The sequence below is a fragment of the Rhineura floridana genome, chromosome 7 (genome assembly GCF_030035675.1).
Source record: "Rhineura floridana isolate rRhiFlo1 chromosome 7, rRhiFlo1.hap2, whole genome shotgun sequence".
In the NCBI taxonomy this organism is placed as follows: domain Eukaryota; kingdom Metazoa; phylum Chordata; class Lepidosauria; order Squamata; family Rhineuridae; genus Rhineura; species Rhineura floridana.
In genome coordinates this window covers 65,282,161-65,302,880 of record NC_084486.1, presented here as the reverse complement: position 1 = coordinate 65,302,880, position 20,720 = coordinate 65,282,161, and the positions used below count along the sequence as shown (strand labels likewise).

The following is a 20,720-nucleotide window of genomic DNA, read 5'->3' as shown; positions in this document are numbered from 1 at the left end:
ACATGAACAAAAGTCCACTCACACAACATTGGATTCTATCCGCACATTATAACATGCATTGTGAAGGGAAGGGAGATACACCACACTACCACCAAAGGCTGACCAACTGTCCAAACCAGGGTCAGTCATAAGGTTTTTGCTTATGCTTGGGCTCAGCCTGATTTATCCTATGTGAGTATCAGGTCATACTGATGAAAGACTTTCTCCACACATACAATGAATGCATGGAGAAAGGAAGTGGGGCTATCCTACTGGCCCACCCTTAATGTTCAACACCTTGCTGGCCCTGCTTATCAATCTTTGCATATAGAGTTGAAAAGACTAAAAGGGGTACCTATGTATATACAGCTGCAAAGATTGGGGGAGCTGTGCCAGAAAGCTGTCAGAAATGTGTTTATCATTGGGCGGGGCACCACTAAGATGTCTGGCCCTTCCTCATGCATCTCCAAAAAGAGAAAGTGTCATTGGAGCCTCTTCCCAAGTATTCAGTTCAGTTGAGAATGTCTGAACACGGCTCAGGTGACTGCTCCATGGATGCATCCCAGACAGATTCATTTCAGCAATGCAGTTTGTGACACAGTAACATCTGACTGGCCACTGTGTGAAGAGAGTGCTGGCTTAGATAGACCCTTTGGTTGATCCAGCAAAGCTTTTTTTATATTCCATTTTTACAAAATGTGACTGTTCCTTGTTGATTGTCATATTAAAAAGATACTTATAATACTCAGGTACTGCTAAAATGAAAGCATAAGCCACCTGAAAGCACTTTTTTAAAATAAAAAATGGGAGCTTTCAGGTTATATTGGAAGCACCACAAATAATTCTGAATAAACCTGCAAAAGAGCATCACACAGATTGCAGCCGAGAAACATTTTGAACAATGATTCCAAAATGGAGTGTAAGGTACAATTCTAAGTGGTCTAATATCTGAACTTCACTCTAAAAGATCCTGCTTTACAAGGGCTTAATTTGATTTCACACATACATCAATTTTAGACAAAGAGAAGAGGTTTGTTTTAAATCAATGATTTTTTTACACTGAGCTTTCCCCCCACAAGTTACATCTTAACAAGCATCCTTGTGTATTAGTGCCCTATAAATCACTCAACTAATGATGGCAGGCATGTATTTTGCTGCTTAACAAGGGTGGGGCGGGGGCAGGAATATCACTGGGAATCAATCATAGAGAGCCGTTTACCAATTATTCCCTGCAACATCTCCCTTCAGGATCTCTCTCCCCGCTCCCCTGGTCCTCAACTTGGAGGAAGGGAAGAAACTCAGCAGTAGAGGGAAGGGGAAGCATTTGCGCTCCCTGTTTTCCCACTCATCAATTCTCCTCTGCAAACATTTCCCAGCCCCATGCTGATATTACAAATAAAAAATGGATTTGGGATTCTCAACCTATTTGCCTTGTAATGGATAGCAGTATTCTCAGACAATGGGCCAACGAACATTCTGAAGTCTTGAGAAAATTAAAATGTTTAAGAACAATCAGTGCATGCAAAAACCATTCAAACCCCAAGATAACCCAAAGACTGTCTGCTTGTGCCCCCCAAAAAACTAAAATATATTTCCCCCCTCTGTCTACACATCATGGATTGGATCCAGACTGTATCACACTTAGAGGAAATCCACTGAAACCAGTGAGACATCAGCCATGTCTAAGTCCCATTGATTTCAATAGGTCTACAGCTGAACATCAAGAAGACTAAAGTAATGACAATAGAAGATTTATGTAGATTTAAAGTTGACAATGAGGACATTGAACTTGTCAAGGATTATCAATACCTTGGCACAGTCATTAACCAAAATGGAGACAATAGCCAAGAAATTAGAAGAAAGCTAGGACTGCGGACGGCAGCTATGAGAGAACTAGAAAAGGTCGTCAAATGCAAAGATGTATCAATGAACACTAAAGTCAGGATCATTCAGACCATGGTATTCCCAATCTCTATGTATGGATGTGAAAGTTGGACAGTGAAAAAAGTGGATATAGGAAAGATCAACTCATTTTAAATGTGGTGTTGGAGGAGAGCTCTGTGCATACTATGGACTGCGAAAAAGACAAATACTTGGGTGTTAGAACAAATTAAACCAGAATCATCACTAGAAGCTAAAATGATGAAACTGAGGTTATCATACTTTGGACACATCATGAGAAGACATGATTCACTAGAAAAGACAATAATGCTGGGGAAACAGAAGGGAGTAGAAAAAGAGGAAGGCCGAACAAGAGATGGATTGATTCCATAAAGGAAGCCACAGACCTGAACTTACAAGATCTGAACAGGGTGGTTTATAACAGATGCTATTGGAGGTTGTCGATTCAAAGGTTTGCCATAAGTCAAAATCGACTTGAAGGCTTATAACAACACTAACTTCTAGTATGAGTGAGCCTGATCTAACCCTATGATCTCATTTAGACACAATGCTGTCCAAACACCTGGGTCTCTTGATGAACTGACTGAGTTTTATAAGCAAAGAAGGAAGTTTTTTTTTAAATTTCACCACCATTTGTTGCTCACTTCCAGTTGCTATAGAAGAGTTTAGGTTTCTTGAAACCATCAAGGTATGCAGACATTAATAATGTAGTAACTGTAAACTGCTAACACTTAGGTAGGGCATGACTTTATGCCCATATAAAATGTATTAATATAGCAATATTTTTATTCCATGTGCTGTGGTCCATGAAAGCTTATGTCACCATAAATCTGTTATGGTGCCACCAGATGCTTTGCTGTTTTAACCTGTCTATAACACTTGAGCTGACTTGGAGAGCTATGAAGTACAGTTGACTATTCCATCAGAAGAAAGGACTATGGTTAAAAAGCACACATCAATTTAGATTTCAATGAATCAAAATTCCAAACAAATGATAATATGGTTTCCTTTCCTATTACTATTTAATTTTGTTTTTGTTCCTTACTGCAGTCTGTAGCTGAAGGCAAGATCTAATTAACCTAGAAATGGATGGTAAATATTTAGACAAGCCTTTTGACAATTAAAAAGGAGATTTCTATAAGCCTAAGCCCTTGTCAAAGACAAGGGAACAGCGTGGTGTCTATTGTTAGTCCTTCCAGAGTCATTCACAACCAAGGTGTTCAAAAGGCTGAGTAATCTGAAGCTTTACAATAGAGGCATGGGAAAATTGTTGGTTTCATTATTCTAATTATACCTCTGAATTTGAGAGTGATAATGTAGTTTCCAAAGATCCATTCAGATTTGAAAAAGAGACCAATTTCTAAGCATCTGCATTACTTTACTTTTATGTGGATCTCAGTAATTCCTTAATTGAAATTTCTGGCACTGAAGAAAGACAAAATTGACATTGGAAAGACTTTCAAGAACTCAAAATCTGGCTTTTTGTTAGTCAGTAAATGACAAAACATTTTCTAAATATTTGCTCACTTTCTAGACATTGTTCTGCAACATTTTACTTCAAGATATTATCAAATATCTAAAGTTAACTCAGAATACATTAAAGTTATGAGTTAAAGCCACTGCTGTGTAGTCCGCTGGAGACAAAAACATTTAGCACCTTTGCATGGACCAAATTTGATCAGTTAGACCAAGGGTGGGAGAACTTTTTCAGCCAGACAGCTACATTCTTCTGGACAACCTTCTGAGGTCCACATGCCAGTTGTGAGCAGAGCAAGAGACAAATGTGGGCAGAGAAATTATGTAACTGTCACCTATGTACAGCTCCACCCCCAACTATAGTTCTTTTTTTAAAAAGAACACTAGGATAAACACTGGACTACATTCTAAGATTGGTATACATTACTCTAACTCCACCCCCACCCCTGCAAAATGGTTATAACACTGGGTTAATTCCATGCAATATGGGTATAATGATGATGGAGTATATCTGCCCTGGCAATGGCAGGGCAATGTTTTAAATATTTACAAAACAGGAGGAAAGGTGTCATTTTCTTTTGGTAGAAAATAAGATCAAAGTTAGAAAGACAACTCCCATTTTTGCTGCTACCTTTTGCCCAATCCCAGCTACACTAAAATCCCGGATACCTGAATCATTGTATATTGGGCTATAATCATCTACACCAGGGAAGACCAGCATACAAGGCTAAAAAATGAATCAAGAAATTCTTCCTATATACAATTGGTGTTTCTCGCCTTCTTTCCCTAATTGGCTAGAACTGCTTTTCTAAATGTCAATGGTTGCTATGACTTGGTTGGTTAAAAAAATACTGAAAGGGAGGAGCAAGCTGGTTTGTCACAAAATAAATGAGAATACTACCTGCAGATTTTGCCTCATAGCTTACATTCTACAAGGGCTTAAAGACTTGCTTTTTCTTTTAAATACAAGTTGGGAATCCAGGGAATATGGCTCATCTGGGAGGAGCAACTGCCCCTTTGTTCCCACTGCAGATACCCATGGATTCCCCAATCCCATCCTAGCCTGGGATAACTGTGTGCTCTGTTCAATTCTGACACTGAAAACAAATTCCTAGGTTTACAATTATTTAATCCTGTTGTTAATTAACTGAAGCTTGTTCTGTCGAAACATTACAAACCTGTGATACATCTTAATTATGGTATGTTTGAAAACAATCTACCTTCACACCGTGGGTTATGAAGCTGGCTGATTTCAACAAACCCTAGTTAAAATTAACTATAATTTAGGGTTCGGATCAAACACTACATTGCAATTAACAGCAGAAGTAAAAGCTTCTGTTCTCCTCATGGTTGTACCAGGAGAGGGGAGAGGAAGTATGTGAACTCAACGCTCGTTGCAATAACCCAAGGGGGGCACAATTGAGGCTCATGGGATACACTTTTACCAGGAGCCTGAGGTCCACCAACCAGAGCCTGCTGCAAAGGCATACACCTACAATCAAAACCTCCTCATCTCCTCCTCACAGCCATTATCAGAAAAGGAGAGGAAAAGGGGCATAAGCCAGATGTTCACTGCTGCTTGTTCCCATAATGATTAACCATAGTTTATTTTGACATTCGAACCAGCTCAATGCCAAACCCACTGTCGAGATTAGGTAATACTTTATGTATTTTAGCTCTATCATGGGTAATCAAACTCAAAAATCACTTTTATTTTTATTTTTTTTACATAGCACTGCATGCAAATATCTGATGGCAAGAGTGCAGAAAAAAATAACCTTTGGCCCTCCGGATGTCGTTCGGCTACAACTCCCATCATCTCTGGCTATTGGCCATGCTTGATGGGACTGATGGGAGTTGTAGTTCAGCAATATTTGGAGGGCCAAAAGTTCCCAACATCTGCTTTAGGTTCACAATAAAATACTAGCAACTGAAAATTCCTCTCATATTATTTGCATTAGAACCACAGCATACAAATATTTGCTGCAAGAAACTAAGTGAACTAAAGACACTCTATCCTTGTTCTGTAGTTTCCAGCATCAATGTTTTATAATTCCTATGCAAACTGAATTAAAGGCAACACTCTGCTGCAGCTTTATTGATAAATCTAAATATTACAGGAACATTGGTCTCAAACATGGAAGGTGGTATGATCAGGGTTCATAGCAGAAAAGCAGCAGGCACTGAAGGGTTGAAGTTCCCTCTCCTGTGCCACTTGAGGAAGACTAATCCTTATATATGCATATAACATGTAGTTTGGTCCCAAGTTCCTCACTATACAAGGATGTTCAGTAACAGCAGGAGACATACAAGGGGCTTCAAATTTAAGCTATCTAGATGGAGGAGGAAGCCCAGCTTTGTGGATGAACAGTGAACGCTTTAGCCCCCTTATGACCCAAAAGGCCCCTCTAACAGGACTGCAAAGTATGGGGATGGGGCACTTGTGCTATAGTTTTGTCATTTTCCTGTGCATGACTGAAGAGGAATCTGAGATATCTGGTTACTCCTCGTTCCAATCCACAGATTCTCATGTGAAGCAACAGGTTGCAATCTACTCTCTGCACATTCTCTATATAAAAAGCTCTCCTCTTGGGGAAACAAAGACAGAATAAGTTTGGAAGAGAAGTTAAAATTTAAATTTAAATTTTGAGTTTGAGAAACAATGCTCCAATTCAACACTCCACAAGTACTCTGAAACATATAAAACATACATGCACCCATTACCCATTTACTTCAATGGGGGTGCAACACAGCTCAGCCATTCCATGGCTCATGTAGGAGCCTAGAGCTTCCACCCTTACAGCACATGACAGGACTGTGCTATAGCGTACAAATAAATAAGCAAAAGATGTGAAGTTACATAAGCAGTTGTACAAATAAGCAAAGCTATGTGAAAAGTGTTTGGATTTTTTTCCAAGCATTTACATCTCAAACTGGAAGGGAATTATGGGTAAAGGCAAAATATATGTTCTTAATCAGCTAGTAATCACAATGACTATGTTCTACCTCCAGTATCAGAGGCAGTATGCCTCTGAATACCAGTTGCAAGGAACTGCAAATGGGGAGAGCGCTAGTGCGAAAGGTGCTGCTGGTGGGCTTCCCATAGGCATTTGGTTGACCACTATGAGAACAGGATGGTGGATTAGATGGGCCTTTGGCCTGATCCAGTAGGACTCTTCTTATGTTCTTACTGTCGATATGAATCATGGGTTGTATCTAGTGTTAATCATACTCAAGATTAGATCCAGTGAAGTTAACGGAGGTGACTAATCTATGTCCTTTTATTTCAAATGGTGTACTTCAAGAACTTATTTGAATTCAACCATGTTTACCTTCCATTTGCTTCGGGCTCAATTCTCTCATTTTGGGGAGGCAATGCAGCTTTTTTCAGTAACCTTACTGCAGCTTTTTAGACAGTGAATATTTTGTAGGTCTTTAAATAAATTTTCTTCCAAACCAAATATTTGACTACGCCTAAGGTAAGGAGGTTGTCCAGTTTTGCAGTGGAAACTGAGCAACACACTATTTTTTCCTATAAACTTGTCATTACAAAATATGCCAAAAGTAGTGGAGTAGAATGCTTGTTTCAGTAAGGCTAAATAGCAATAAAATTGTTAACTATGGCTAGTTGAGAAAACTACTGTCAGACTTATGATCATGTATGGCAATGTTTTCTAACTGGTGTAATTGCCACTTAGTTTGTTTTGGTTACCCTGCAGATGTAAACTGTTTCTTCAGAACACACAGAATACCATAAAGGGACTTAATTGCCAAAAATTACTTTTAACAAAAAAAGCATTATGGAAACTGCACATGGCAGCCTCAAAATAGTAACACTATTATAGAAGGAAGTGACAGAACAGGAAAATATATTTTTAAACATTTAAACTTCTTAAATTGGATATAATATAAACTTGCAACAATCTTTGTTAGTACAAACAGTGGCAAAATTCTAGTTCTGAGAATTCAAAATTAAAGAAAAACAGCACTGAAGGACAGGAATATAAGTGTATTCAGTATATGCTGATCCTGTGTTAGAGAAGAGACACAAAAATAGTTAAGCTTTAATGGATTACTGTGAGTAGTGGAACATGCACATTTAAAAATTAAAAAGAACTCTATCAGGCAGATGCTGACTCAGAACACAAAATGCTTACTAGTGTCAATAAATCTGAATTACTCAAAATAATAAATAATAATAAAGCAAGCAGCATTTAAGATGCATACCATCCAATCTGCTGCAGATGTACATTAATCTAAAGTCCGTGCTTTTTATTTAGCCCGCTGACTTTTAATCTGAAGGATGAGAAAAAGAACTAGCCTGGTGTTCCTGAAAGGGAAACACAGGAAAACCCTGCACATATCACTCTGCTCAACTACTACACTTCGCATGACCCACAGATGAAACTTATGTGCTGTAACATTATGATTTAAGCAACACATTATATGCACATTAGTTCTTCTGAACTAGTGGGACAAACTGCTATCTATATAAACAATATGAACATATGGATCTGTTAATACAGTATAATATACCCTTTCTGTTATGGACCCAACTTCAGAGAAAGAAATGTGTGGAGAGTAGAAACCCCACAGAATGCTTACTATTTAAAATCTCTTTCAAATGAAAAAAGCATCAAACATCATGCAGTTACACTGATCCCCTGGCAACAGTGGGCAGTAATCCAGATGAAATTCCACTCCACTGAAGTACTGCAGCAAGGACTAACAGCCTATTTAACTGTCAGGAACTTTGTATCGTCATCAGACTCATATTTCTTAAGACAGCAGGCAACAGAAAATTGCAAGTTCAAACCCACGCAACTTTTAAACTCTACCTCCAAGATCAATGAAAGAGAAGATTACAAAGACTGTGACCTGATAAATATAAAAAGTGTGTGGGCATTGCACAAGAAAATGGGGACGTGTTTTGGATGACTGACAGAATGGCTGCTACAAGACTCTAGAAGATAAACGCAAATGTGGTCTGATTTTTCACACGTACTCTACAAAATCCATTTTCATAAAAGGTCTGAGGAATCCATAAAAGTCACTGACCAACATTTCTATTATATGTATACTAAAGTGACCCTGCCTTCATGTGTTTTATGAATTTTATTCTAGGTGTATTATATCAGTACCCTCAGCAGCTTTGGCTTGGATCCAGGGTCACAGAACATTTAGTATTTATATTATCCTTTCTAATAGTCCAAAGATAAAAGGCATTTCCACCTATTTGCTAGAAGTGTCTTAAAATTAATTTCTTTTCATATAGCTTCAACAGGTCCTGCACAGCATGCTCCTATCATACAGCTTGCTTATCAAAACCTCACATGACAGAAAAACTAGACTTTTTTCCCCTTTAGATCCCATATGTAGGATCTGTCAGGTGGCCAAATTTTCACCCTACTGCTTGAAGTCAGAGCATTGTAATTCAGTATCTTATCATTTGCACCTTTACATCGATTTGCTTTTATTGTGTGATCTTATCTACTTTTACTTCAAAGTAAATCCCATAAAGTTCATGGGGCTTTAAGTGTGTACACAAGTTCAGCTTCAACATTTCTTTTAATTCTTGGGGCCTATGTGCATGCAAAAAATACTGTTGTGTATCTCAATATTTTCAGATGGCTTCTGAGATCAGTGACAGCTAGTATAGCACAGCGGGGAGGAGAGCCTGGCTGGGAGTCCAGAGTCTGTGAGTTCAAATCCCCACTCGTGTTTCCTGGGTGTCAAGGGCCAGCTAAACATCACCCCCCGAGGGAGTGGCTCAGGGGTTAAGTGCCCTGCCACCTGTGCAGCCGTGGGCAAGCTGTATAGTCCCAAGGAGCCCAGTTGCCCCCCAGCTGGCAGTTGCGGACAAGGAAGGGGCTGGCTTGTGAAGCTGTGGCAAGCTGAGCAGGCCCTAGCCAGCTGGGAAGGACTACCCTCAGAGGAAGGTAATGATAAACCCCCTGTGAATACTGCTTACCATGAAAACACCTATTCATAGGGTAGCCATAAGTCGGGATTAACTTGAAGGCAGTCCATTTCCATTTCCCCTAAGATCAGTATGTCTTACTGGAGGATTTTATTTGAAAAGAATAGAGTTCTGCAAGAAAAACCAGAATGCTTGGCACAAAAAACTATAGAGGTGTCAGCTGTGCCCTGTTCACAAGTACCTTTCCATTTTAGGAAAGAAGCACTGAGATTTGATCTATATACAAAACTAAATGCTAGGGGAAAATGAGATACAGCTCCTTCCTTAATAAGTACTAGAATAAGCAATGTCTGTCTAGTAAAGCAAATGTGAAAGCCAAATATCAAATAAATCTGACACACTGAAGATTTCAGCCACTGAATTATTCATTCTCTGCAACAGAAAGGTACTCAGCTATTGTTGTTATGTGCCTCCAAGTCGATTATGACTTATGGCGACCCTATACATCAGCGACCTCCAATAGCATCTGTTATAAACCACTCTGTTCAGATCTTGTAAGTTCAGGTCTGTGGCTTCCTTTATGGAATCAATCCATCTCTTGTTTGGTCTTCCTCTTTTTCTACTCTCTTCTGTTTTTCCCAGCATTATTGTCTTTTCTAGTGAATCATGTCTTCTCATGATGTGTTCAAAGTATGATAACCTCAGTTTCATCATCTTAGCTTCCAGTGATAGTTCTAGTTTAATTTATTCTAACACCCAAGTATTTGTCTTTTTCACAGTCCATGATATGTGGAGAGCCCTCCTACAACACATTTAAAATGAGTTGATTTTTCTCTTACCCACTTTTTTCAATGTCCAACTTTCACATCCATACATAGAGATCGGAAATACCATGGTCTGAATGATCCTGACTTTAGTGTTCAGTGATACATCTTTGCATTTGAGGACCTTTTCTAGTTCTCTCATAGCTGCCCTCCCCAGTCCTAGCCTTCTTCTGATTTCTTGACTATTGTCTCCATTTTGGTTAATGACTGTGCCAAGGTATTGATAATCCTTGACAAGTTCGATGTCTTTGTTGTCAACTTTAAAGTTACATAAATCTTCTGTTGTCACTACTTTAGTCTTCTTGATGTTCAGCTGTAGTCCTGCTTTTGTGCTTTCCTCTTCAACTTTCAACAGCATTTGTTGAAATGCTGTTTGTTTGCATATCTTAAATCGTTTTAAGATATTGTTTGCATATCTTAAATTACTGATGTTTCTCCCTCCAATCTTCACACCTCCTTCATCTTGGTCCAATCCTGCTTTCCTTATTATGATCTGCATATAGATTAAACAAATAGTATGATAAAATACACCCCTGTCTCACACCCTTTCCGATAGGGAACCAATCGGTTTCTCCATATTCTGTCCTTAAAGTAGCCTTTTGTCCAGAATATAGGTTGCGCATCAGGACAATCAGATGCTGTGGCACCCCCATTTCTTTTAAAGCATTCCATAGTTTTTCATGATGTACACAATCAAAGGCTTTGCTGTAATCTATAAAGCACAGGGTGATTTTCTTCTGAAATTCCTTGATCCATTATCCACCATATGATTATGATATGATCTCTGGTACCTCTCCCTTTTCTAAACCCAACTTGGACATCTGGCATTTCTTGCTCTACATATGGTAAGAGCCATTGTTGTAGAATCTTGAGCATTACTTTACTTGCATGGGATATTAAGGCAATAGTTTGATAATTACTGCATTCCCTGGGATCCCCTTTCTTTGGAATTAGGATGTATATTGAGCGCTTCCAGTCTGTGGGCCACTGTTTAGTTTTCCATATTTCTTGACAAATGTTTGTCAAAATTTGGACTGATTCAGTCTCAGTAACTTGTAGCAACTCTATTGGTATGCCATCTGTTCCTGGTGATTTGTTTCTTCCAAGTATTTTAAGAGCAGCTTTCACCTCACATTCTAAAATTTCTAGTTCTTCATCATATGGTTCCTCCCTGTATGAATTTGCCATCCTTGCATCTCTTCAGAGCTTGGAAGTAACTAGTTACAAGTAACAAATTACTTGTAATTCATTACTTTTTTGAGTAACAAGTGGGTAATTCCTTTACATTTTGATTGTAACAGAACTAGGAGTAATTTTACTACTTTTGTGGAGTAATTGTAACGTTTCCAGAATTACTTTTGGGCATTACCTTGGGGGGGCGGAGCAGGGGAAGTCTTCTGCTCCTCTGATTTGTGGATGAAAATCATGTGCCTCAAACTGGGCTTCTGTGCAGTGTCGCTCTTTCCTCATGCTCTGTGGATGGGTAGGAGGCGACGAGGGAGGAGGCAGAGTGAGACGGGGTGGAGCGGAGAAAACAATTATTTTAAAAAATGGATAGTGGTGGTGAAAAATGGAGTAGAGGGGAAAAGGATCCAGAAGTCAAGAACATGGATAAAGGAGGAGGCAGCAGCAGAATGGAGATAAAGAACTGTGGAGGTGAAAGATGACAATGCATGTGTTTGTGTTTGTTTGTGTTTGTGTGTGAATACTGTGTTTGCACTTGGCACACAAAGTGGCCACCACCCTCTCTGGCTATGGTGCTGCATTTGCAGTATTTTAACTTTTTTGCATCTCAGGGGATCCCTCCCCACCACCATTGCTATCTTATGAATAAAAATAATTATTCTACTACCTCTGTATGTGTTTGTTTATTTTTAATGTTGTTTTAGGCTACTTAGATGTGCAGCAGCCAAGGCCAGCACCTTGTAGGCTTTTTTTTTAAAGTAACTGAAATGTAATTGTAGTGATTACTTTGGAGGAAAAGCAAACTAATCAGTTACTTTCAGAGCAATTGTAATTGTAATGGTAATTACTACTTTTTGGGGGCCATGTAACTGTAACTGTAATTTATTACTTTTTTAAAGTAATCTTCCAAGCTCTGCATCTCTTTTATAGAGTTCTTCAGTGTACTGCTTCCATCTTCGTTTTATTTCATCTCAGTCAGTCAGTGTGTTCCCCTGCTTCAACATCCCTGCTCTTGGTTTAAATTTCCCTTTCATTTCTCTGATCTTTTGGAATAGGGCTCTTGTTCTACCCTTTTTGTTGTCCTCTTCTATTTCTATACAATAACTATTGTAATAGTTCTTTGTCCCTAAGTACTAGTCGCTGTATTGTTGCATTTTCAACATAACCATGTTTCCATCTCCTTTTGCTTTCCTTCTCTCTTTAACCATTTTAAAAGTGTTGTCAGTCATCCATTGAGGTCTTTCTTTCTTTCTAACTAGAGGTATTGTGTTTTTGCATTCTTCTCTGAGAATGTCTCTGACTTCAATCCATAATTCTTCTGGTTCTCTGTCAACTAAGTTTAAAGCCTCAAATCTGTTCCTTATTTGATCTTTATACTCTTCTGGGATGTTACTTAAATTGTATTTTGGCATTATGATTGCTTTGTTGTTGTTCTTTAGCTTTACTCCGATTTACGATATTACCAGTTCATGATCTGTACCACAGTTTGCTCCTGGACTTGTTTTTGCAGAAAGTATGGAGCATCTCCATCTTCTGCTATCAATTATATGATCAGTTTGATTCCTATATTGACCATCTGGTGATGTCCACATGTACAGTCTTTTCGGTTGCTCAAAAAATGTGTCTGCAAGAAACAAATTACTGGGTTCACAGAATTCAATTAGTCTTTCTCCTACTTCATATCTATCTCCTAAGCCCCATTTCCCCACAATTCCTAGTTCTTCTCTGTTTCCTGCTTTTGCATTCCAGTCCTCCATGATTATCAGAACATCTTGTTTTGGTGTGTGATCAATTTCTTCCCGTATTTCTGCATAGAATCTCTCCAATTCTTCTTCTTCTGTGTTTGCCGTTGGAGTGTAGACTTGGATGATGGTTATGTTAATAGCTTTCCCATTTAATCTCATTAATATCACTCAGTCCTTGCGTTATAGCTCTTAATTGTTTTTGCTACATCATTTCTCACTATTAAAGCAACCACATTTCTTCTTAATTTTTCATTTCCTGCATAAAATATTTTGTAGCTGCCTGATTGAAAATGTCCCATTCCCGTCCATTTTAATTCACTGAAGCCATGTATTGTAATGTTGATACGTTCCATTTCTTTCTTGACAATTTCTAACTTTCCCTGGTTCATGCTTCTCACATTCCATTTTCCTACTGTGTACATCATACAACTCCAGACTCCTCTTTCGCATCTGTGCGCATCAGCCTCTGATCTTCCATTCGGCTTTGACCCAGTGGCATCATTAGTCATAGCTCTACCCGTACTTGTCTGTTGTTCTTCCCCAGTAGGAGATAAAAAAGCAGGAGGAATACATGAGTCCAAGCTAGATTCTGCTCCACACAGTGATAAACCATGGTTTACCCTCCACAGCCTGGTAAGGGTGTTAGCAGGGCCGGCACCAAAGGGTGGCCAGGTCGGGCCCTGGCCAAGACCCCCTGCAGCCCAGAGGGGCCCCTGAAGGGCCTCTCATTAGGGTAAGAGAGTAGCGCTCCCCTTCCACAATCTGCAGAAGGGTTCCTGCCACAGATCGCAGGTAGGGAGCTTCCAGGTTGCCTGCCCATTCACTTGCTCCACCTATCTCTCTCCTGTCTTCTGCTGCTGCACATGCTGTGTGCACAGGGCTGCCATCAACCAAGATGGTGGCGGAGGCTTAAGGGACTAATGCCCCTACCATCATCTTGGCTGATAGTAGGCATGTGTGCAAACGCAGTATACCACACATGCATGCCATCAACCAAGATGCTGGTGGGGGCATTAGCCCCTTAAAGAAGCCTCCGCCGTCATCTTAGTTGATGGCAGTCCCGCATGCACAGCAGCAGAACAAGAGAGAGGTAGGTGGAACAGGCAGGAGATGTGCACCAGGGGCAGAGTGATGCCCAACGCCCAGTCATGCCTGGCCCTGGATGTTAAGATCAGCAAATGGGACCCAATCAGTTTTGCCACAGCCTGATGATTATTGGCTGGGTAACATGGAGGCAGGCTTTTTCACTGGTGGCACCAGTGTTATGGAATGTTTTCCTGAAGCAAAATGAGAGGTCCCATCGATACTGGAATTCTGCTGGCTCTTGAAAGCACACCTGTTTAGGAAAGCATTGCCCTGAACTTAAGCTTCCTGGTCCAATTGTTTTAATTACTCTTTTAACTCTTTTGAATTATTATGCTTCTTAATGGTCTTGTTTTACATTAAATTTTAATTATGGGTGTTTTTAATGTTTTTATGGAGTTGTTTCATTGAATATTTTAATTATGTATAGATTTCATAATTGATTTTTTCAAAGTAAACTGCTTAGAAGCCATTTTGGCAAGTAAGTGGTAAATATAACAACAATAATAATGCTGTTATTTACACAATTGCAATAGGCCCAACATTCTACACTTATTTTTTTCAAGATGCAGTCTGCAAGCAATGTAATTTTCAGTATTACATAGAAAGTATAAAATAGAGCAATATATGGAATCAAAAGGAATGACCCAAACAACAGGAGTCAGTTCAGGTAAACCAGGGATTAGGGACTGCAGTAAATGTATTTTGAGCTGGGGCCATAACTAATTTTATGCTTTCTAACAATATTTTTTAAAAATACACAGAAGTTATGACACCTGGCCATAGCCTGAAGATATGTTGTAGCTTCTGTGAAACATTAAACCATCTTTAACACTGTGCCTTTTGTAACTTATGCTTCAAATAACAGTTCCTGGCAACTAAAAAAAATACAGCAAGGGACTTTGCTGCAGTTTAGTCATTTAGCCAGCTGAAATGCCCAGACCTCTAGCACTGCTAGTTCCAAATGCTGTAAATTATTATTATTATTATAAATTTATTTATACCCCGCCTTTCGGCCAAAGGCCCTCAAGGCAGCTTACAAAGAAAAATAAACACAAGTATAAAAATACATCAATGAAAGCAATACAATTTACAAAAATTAAACTAGATAACAAATGCCATTCTTAAGAAAAAAAAATGTCCAGGAAAGAGAATAAATTACATACATCCACCGCTGCCCTGCTTTGGGACTGAGACGGGTACGGGTTTCCCCGGGCATGACGTCTTCAGCCGGGTGGGAGAAATAGGAACAGAGGCAAACGTAGCGCCCCGTCCAAGTTCTTTGACACCAGGGGCATGGAGCAAAGGACAGAGAGTCCACGGGCTAGGGCATGGCACACCCATCTTCCCGCTTGGGGGGGCCAAGGAAGCAAGGAGTTCTCCCTGCGGGTTTAGTTGTCAAGGGTGCAGGCAGGGTGGAGCTGGTCCAGGCTGCCAACGCTGGAGCTGCCGTCACTCAGGTTGCAGGGCCCGCAGGGCAAGCTAAGCTCCAAGGAGCCACCACTGGGGCTGGGCTGGTGTCAGGCCGCACCGAGGTGCATTCCTCCTCGAGGGCCAGGCAGAGCTCCTTCAGCTCCAGGTTGTCCTTGGCCAGGCGCTCCTGGAGGCCCTCCAGGCCGGCCAGCTTGCAGAGGCAGGCGGCCACCTCATTGCGCAGCACCTCCACCGTGTGGTGCACGAAGAGCCGCCAGTGGCGCGCCAGGTGCTTGGCCTTGAGCTGGTCCTTGTCGTAAATCAGTCACAAAATTTAGTTCCAAATAGTTGAAAATATTAACCTTAGTTTAGTTTTCTAAATAAAGCCAACACTGATCTTACTAGAATAACATTCCTTGGGCTTTCATGCTCCCGTCTAACCCTTTCCTCCTGTTCCACTTAAATCCTTACTCCCTGCCACTTTCAGTACTATACATGGTTAGCATTACATCTGAAATGCCGCCCTGCGCTCCTGCTAAATCAAATAATAATATTCATGTTAGCCATTGTTAGCTTCATACCACAGTCTTAAACCCACTTAAAATCCTGATTTAAAGATAACCATGTCTGGTGTTAACCGCAGTTCAGATGTAATGCTAACCATGGGTGGTCATGAAAAGGGAAAGGAAAGAATTCAAGGACAAAGAGAAGCAGATTGGGATGAGGGCACATGAGCCAAAGACAGAATGAGAAGGAAGAAGGAGAAGCATACAAACCTGAAGGGTGCACTATAGAAGATCAGGAAATGCTGCACCTGCACTATACTTGGGCTCAGGGTACTTATTTCAAACCAAAACCCATTGGTGATAATGGGATTTACTTCCAAATAAATGTATTAGGATAGTAGGAAGATTATTCTGAATGATTTAGGACACAGGTAACACACAGAGTCTATAGGAACACTATTGCTAGAAGGCATATTCAAACCCTAATTCCCCACCACATTCATACATACTTCTAGTGTCAGTTTCAGCATTGCATAACCTATTTGCTTTTCTTCCCCAGTATCAATATTTTCCAAGATAACTAAGACCACTCTTTACCAAACATATCTTCTTTTGGACTGGCTTCTAGCTCTTAGCCTATTCAGTGAATGACGGTTTCCTCACAGGTCTAATAATCATCACAGCAGCAGATCTGATTGAGAGCTAAGTCAATATTCTGTTATTCATTTAACTAACAATATCATGGACAAAAAAAATGCATGCAGTGAACTGTACCTGGTGCTCGTTACATTCAAAAGGAGTGTCCTTGTGTATGGCCATCTGATACTTGGCAAATAAAATGGAAGACTGGGTGAAAGATGATTTGAACTGTGGGTCCTCAAAAGAAACTGGTACTAACCTCACCTTCAGAGCAAGGGAAAACAGAGGTATTTTACTGGAATTTGTGCAAATGCTCCTGAAGGTAAGGCTAGTGCATTATCTCCTCAAATTCATTTCAAAGCCTCTGTCAAGGAGACACACAAGGAAGCCCAACAACTGCAGAAATGTATTAAAATTGGAAGCAACGGTAGTACTCCAAGTGATAGGTTGGCTCTGCACTACAGAAACAACAAAATGCAGTTTATATACCAGCTGAAAATTGCCATGTTTAGTGCCACATCTCAATTTAGCCACTTGCCAATCATCTCTCCATGCAAAATATATAGAGGAAGTAGTCAAAATTCCAGTTAAGCCAAGAAGGATTTGACTGTCTCATGTTCTAAATGGACATTCTTGAGGTGGAACTCTGGGATTTTCTCAGTGAGAATAATAGAAAACAAGCTGGCCACTATGACTATATTTCATTGCAACATGGAGCTTCAGAAGAGTGTTGGATATATTCTAGAGTGTAGTCTCAGTTCAGGCAAAGCAATGTGAACCAAAGGCCTGGTCACTGCTTGAAGTGAAGTAACCTGTTAAGGTTTATAAATTACAGACCTAGTAGGAAAAGATCTAGATTATCAGAAGTTCTCAGTCAGAGCTCCCACAAACTCTCTGGAAGACTGATAATCCAATGGAGCTGCACAACATGAACATGTTCCAAACAGAGATATGGGGTGCTTTCAATGCTTACTCACAATATATATGACTAAACTTGGGTTCATTAATTTCAATAGGTCTATTCTGAGTACGACTTAGCTGAATACAACCCATGGTCTTCACTGGGGTACTTTTTGTACAAAATAAAAGCCAGATAGGAGAAACATGTTTCCTGACCTATAGAGCAACCCAGATGCTTGTCACTAGCTCATGTTTTCAGGTCCTAGAGACTAAGAAGGACCTAAATTATAGTACATCTGGCCTCCATCACTCAACTGTTTGGTAAATGTAAAAGCCAGTGTTAAATGCACCTAACTACAAAAGGATTATCCATAAAGTATGGCATACCTTGGAAACTATACTGCCTACCATCTTCCACAATCTGTCACTATAGCAAACACCACTCACCATACAATTTACATTGGCTTGAATTCAAATTTCTATACACAAAAGGTTTTTTTTCATCCAGAAGAGGATCCTGCTGGTGGAAGGGGAATTCCCCCCAACACTGTTCCAGATGATTCTCCCAACCCTCCAAAGTAGAGTTCGAGATAATACAAAAGGGAATCGGCAAAAATCTTCCCTACCACCATCACCTTTTGCCACCAAAAGCATTGCTGAGTGGAGTTCCACTCAGGGGATGCAGTTGCCAACAACAGCAAAGTCAGTATTTCTCAGCCTTGGGTCCCCAGATGTTGTTAGGGATACAAATCCCACCATCCCTGACCACTGGCTAACCTGATTGAGGATGATGGGAACTGTTGTCCCAACAACATCTGGGGACCCATGGTTGAAAAACACTGGTCTATATCAACCATTACCAAGGTACATTTTGAATGGCTGTAATAGAGAAGAATGCCTTTATCCAACTGATGTTTATCAACAAACATCAACACTTTCCAAAACCATTCCCCCACCCCAACATGATTGCTATGTATCACTTTTTTTCGTTTGAATTAGCATGCATTTCCACTGCTGAATCCAGGTATTCTGCAATAGAATGTTGCAGAACATGTGTAGGGAAAGTGAGCTGGGAATGGGTAAGTGTGGGAAGAAAAGATGGGAAGCCTGGTCAAGGAAAAAGAATTGCCAAAGGATGAAAGAGTGCATAAGAGCAAACTGCAGTATGGGCAAGGGAAGGCATCAATGATGTGTTGTGAAAGAGGACATACTGGGGACTGACTGTAGAATGAGTATAAAAGTCCTGTCCTAGATACATGTCTTGCCTGATTCAACCTGCATGCACCTTTAGAATTTTACAGTACCCTACAAAGGTTGGTGTGCTACTATAAGAAGAAGCAAAACAGCAATCTGGGGGGAAGGGACTGGCTATGAAAGGGGGCAGAAGACAGTGAAGATGTAGAATAAAAGGTAAAAATTAAGACAAAGAGTTCAACTGGTGCAATGAAAACATTTCATTCTACACACTTTCTCCCACTTTGTCCTCTTTCTCCATCCAATATGCAACATACTTTATGGATAGGACTTCACCACAAATTTAACCCAAGGGAATTGTGCCCTAATTTGTACTGATATTTGTGAAACACACTTTAATCCCAACAGTGTTGCCCATTGAAAAAGCAGAAGCAATATTTAAAATCTAGTTGTCCTACTGTTCGGGAAATGTAAAGTATACTTCATTTGCTCTCTTGTTTCTCTGTATGTAATGTTTAAGCAAAACCCATTATTTATTCTCCTTTTGCTTGTAAAAGGATTTAATTATTTGTGGCACCCATGAGATCTGCAAAACCTGCTTGTACTTCCAGGATGTTAAGTTTGGTTTAATGCATTTCATTTTTTTGTTTTTGACGTTTTTATGCGAATTAAGTATTCTAAAAGAACAGCTTCCAATTGTCTCAGAATAGACCAAAGCAACATGCTCATGTCTGACCTGACTGGCAGTTGGTTTATCAGGTGGGTCCTTGTGAATAACCATCTGGTAACGTTTATAGAGTTGGTAAGACTCCTGAAATGTGGCTTTGAACTGGGAACTTGGTGGAGATGATTGCACCAGCCTCACCTTCCAAAGAATTAAAGACATTCATTATTACAAAAACAATAATTATAAAACTAGGAAACATACAAATAGTTAGAAACTAGTTCTGCAGTAACACAGATCAACATTCACACAAACTAATCTATAAAACCTTTAAACAATCATTCCCTTTCAAGGATTTTAGCTCAAAATCATGAAGCCCATGTTATTTTCTAGTCCACTACACCTATTTTTCAGAAATGGCAAGTTTATTTTCTATGTAACTATTTAAGTTTAGTTTCTAGTCATTGATCTGTAAATAGTATGCATTTTACTCAATGCTTTGTAAGTCTGCACTACAAAATCAGTTTTGAATGAATCAGGCAGTCATAAAATAAGGATTTTTTAAATATGTGTGTGTAAGTAACAATGAAAAGGTCAACAAAACCAAACTATTACACATGGTCACATCCACCTACTAATTCTTTTGTGATAATTTTTCATCCTGTAATTTTCACCCTTTCCTATAAACTAGATTTTCCTATCAACCTTTGCTCTAGAGTACTAACCATCACCTGTGCACTATTCTGATGTGCTAGAGAAGAGCACTGATGAGATTTCTTTTAGTCCAATTGAACAGTTTAAATTTCTCTTAAATTCTATTAGCATAGCAACTTCATGCTGGATGTGTTAACACACACTAGCAATTCAATCCTAAGCATATTTAATTCAAAAATCTCACTAAATTCAATAGGAGTGCCCAGTAAGTAGAATTGCAGTTAGTCTCCTCTTTCACTATATACCACAATACCCAAGAAGATAGCACATAAAAAGGAAAGCAGATTTAGCACACAGAAATGTGCACTTTTGAATGTGCTATTATTGGACTGTTATGCTAACTATAATTGTACTACTATACCCAGCATTGTTTTGAATAAATATATCAGACAAGTCATGAACACTAAGCCAAGAATAAACCTTGGTTACTGCTCACAGTTTGTTTGGAGAGAAACAAACCATAGCCCTGATTGGATGACGTTAGAAACCAGACCCTGGTTTGTTTCATCTGTGGCGCAGCAGTAGTGGGGAAGGAGCACATAGATACTTTTGTGCAGCATGCACCAGAATGTTCTC

The 20,720-nt window shown here is 39.6% G+C and overlaps 1 protein-coding gene across 9 annotated transcripts in view; it reads right to left on the bottom strand.

Annotated features, from left to right (window-relative positions):
• The window catches only part of ATE1 (arginyltransferase 1), a 119,982-nt gene that overhangs the window by 86,680 nt on the left and 12,582 nt on the right, over nt 1-20,720 (bottom strand). For 6 of the 9 annotated variants that reach the window (XM_061635798.1, XM_061635805.1, XM_061635796.1 and 3 more), the window contains exon 7: nt 19,503-19,631. In XM_061635798.1, the coding sequence (XP_061491782.1) occupies nt 19,503-19,631 (129 nt within the window). Of the gene's footprint in view, nt 1-16,807; nt 16,937-19,502; nt 19,632-20,720 lie in introns of all 9 variants that reach the window. The other 3 variants (XM_061635804.1, XM_061635797.1, XM_061635801.1) reach the window with 1 other exon arrangement.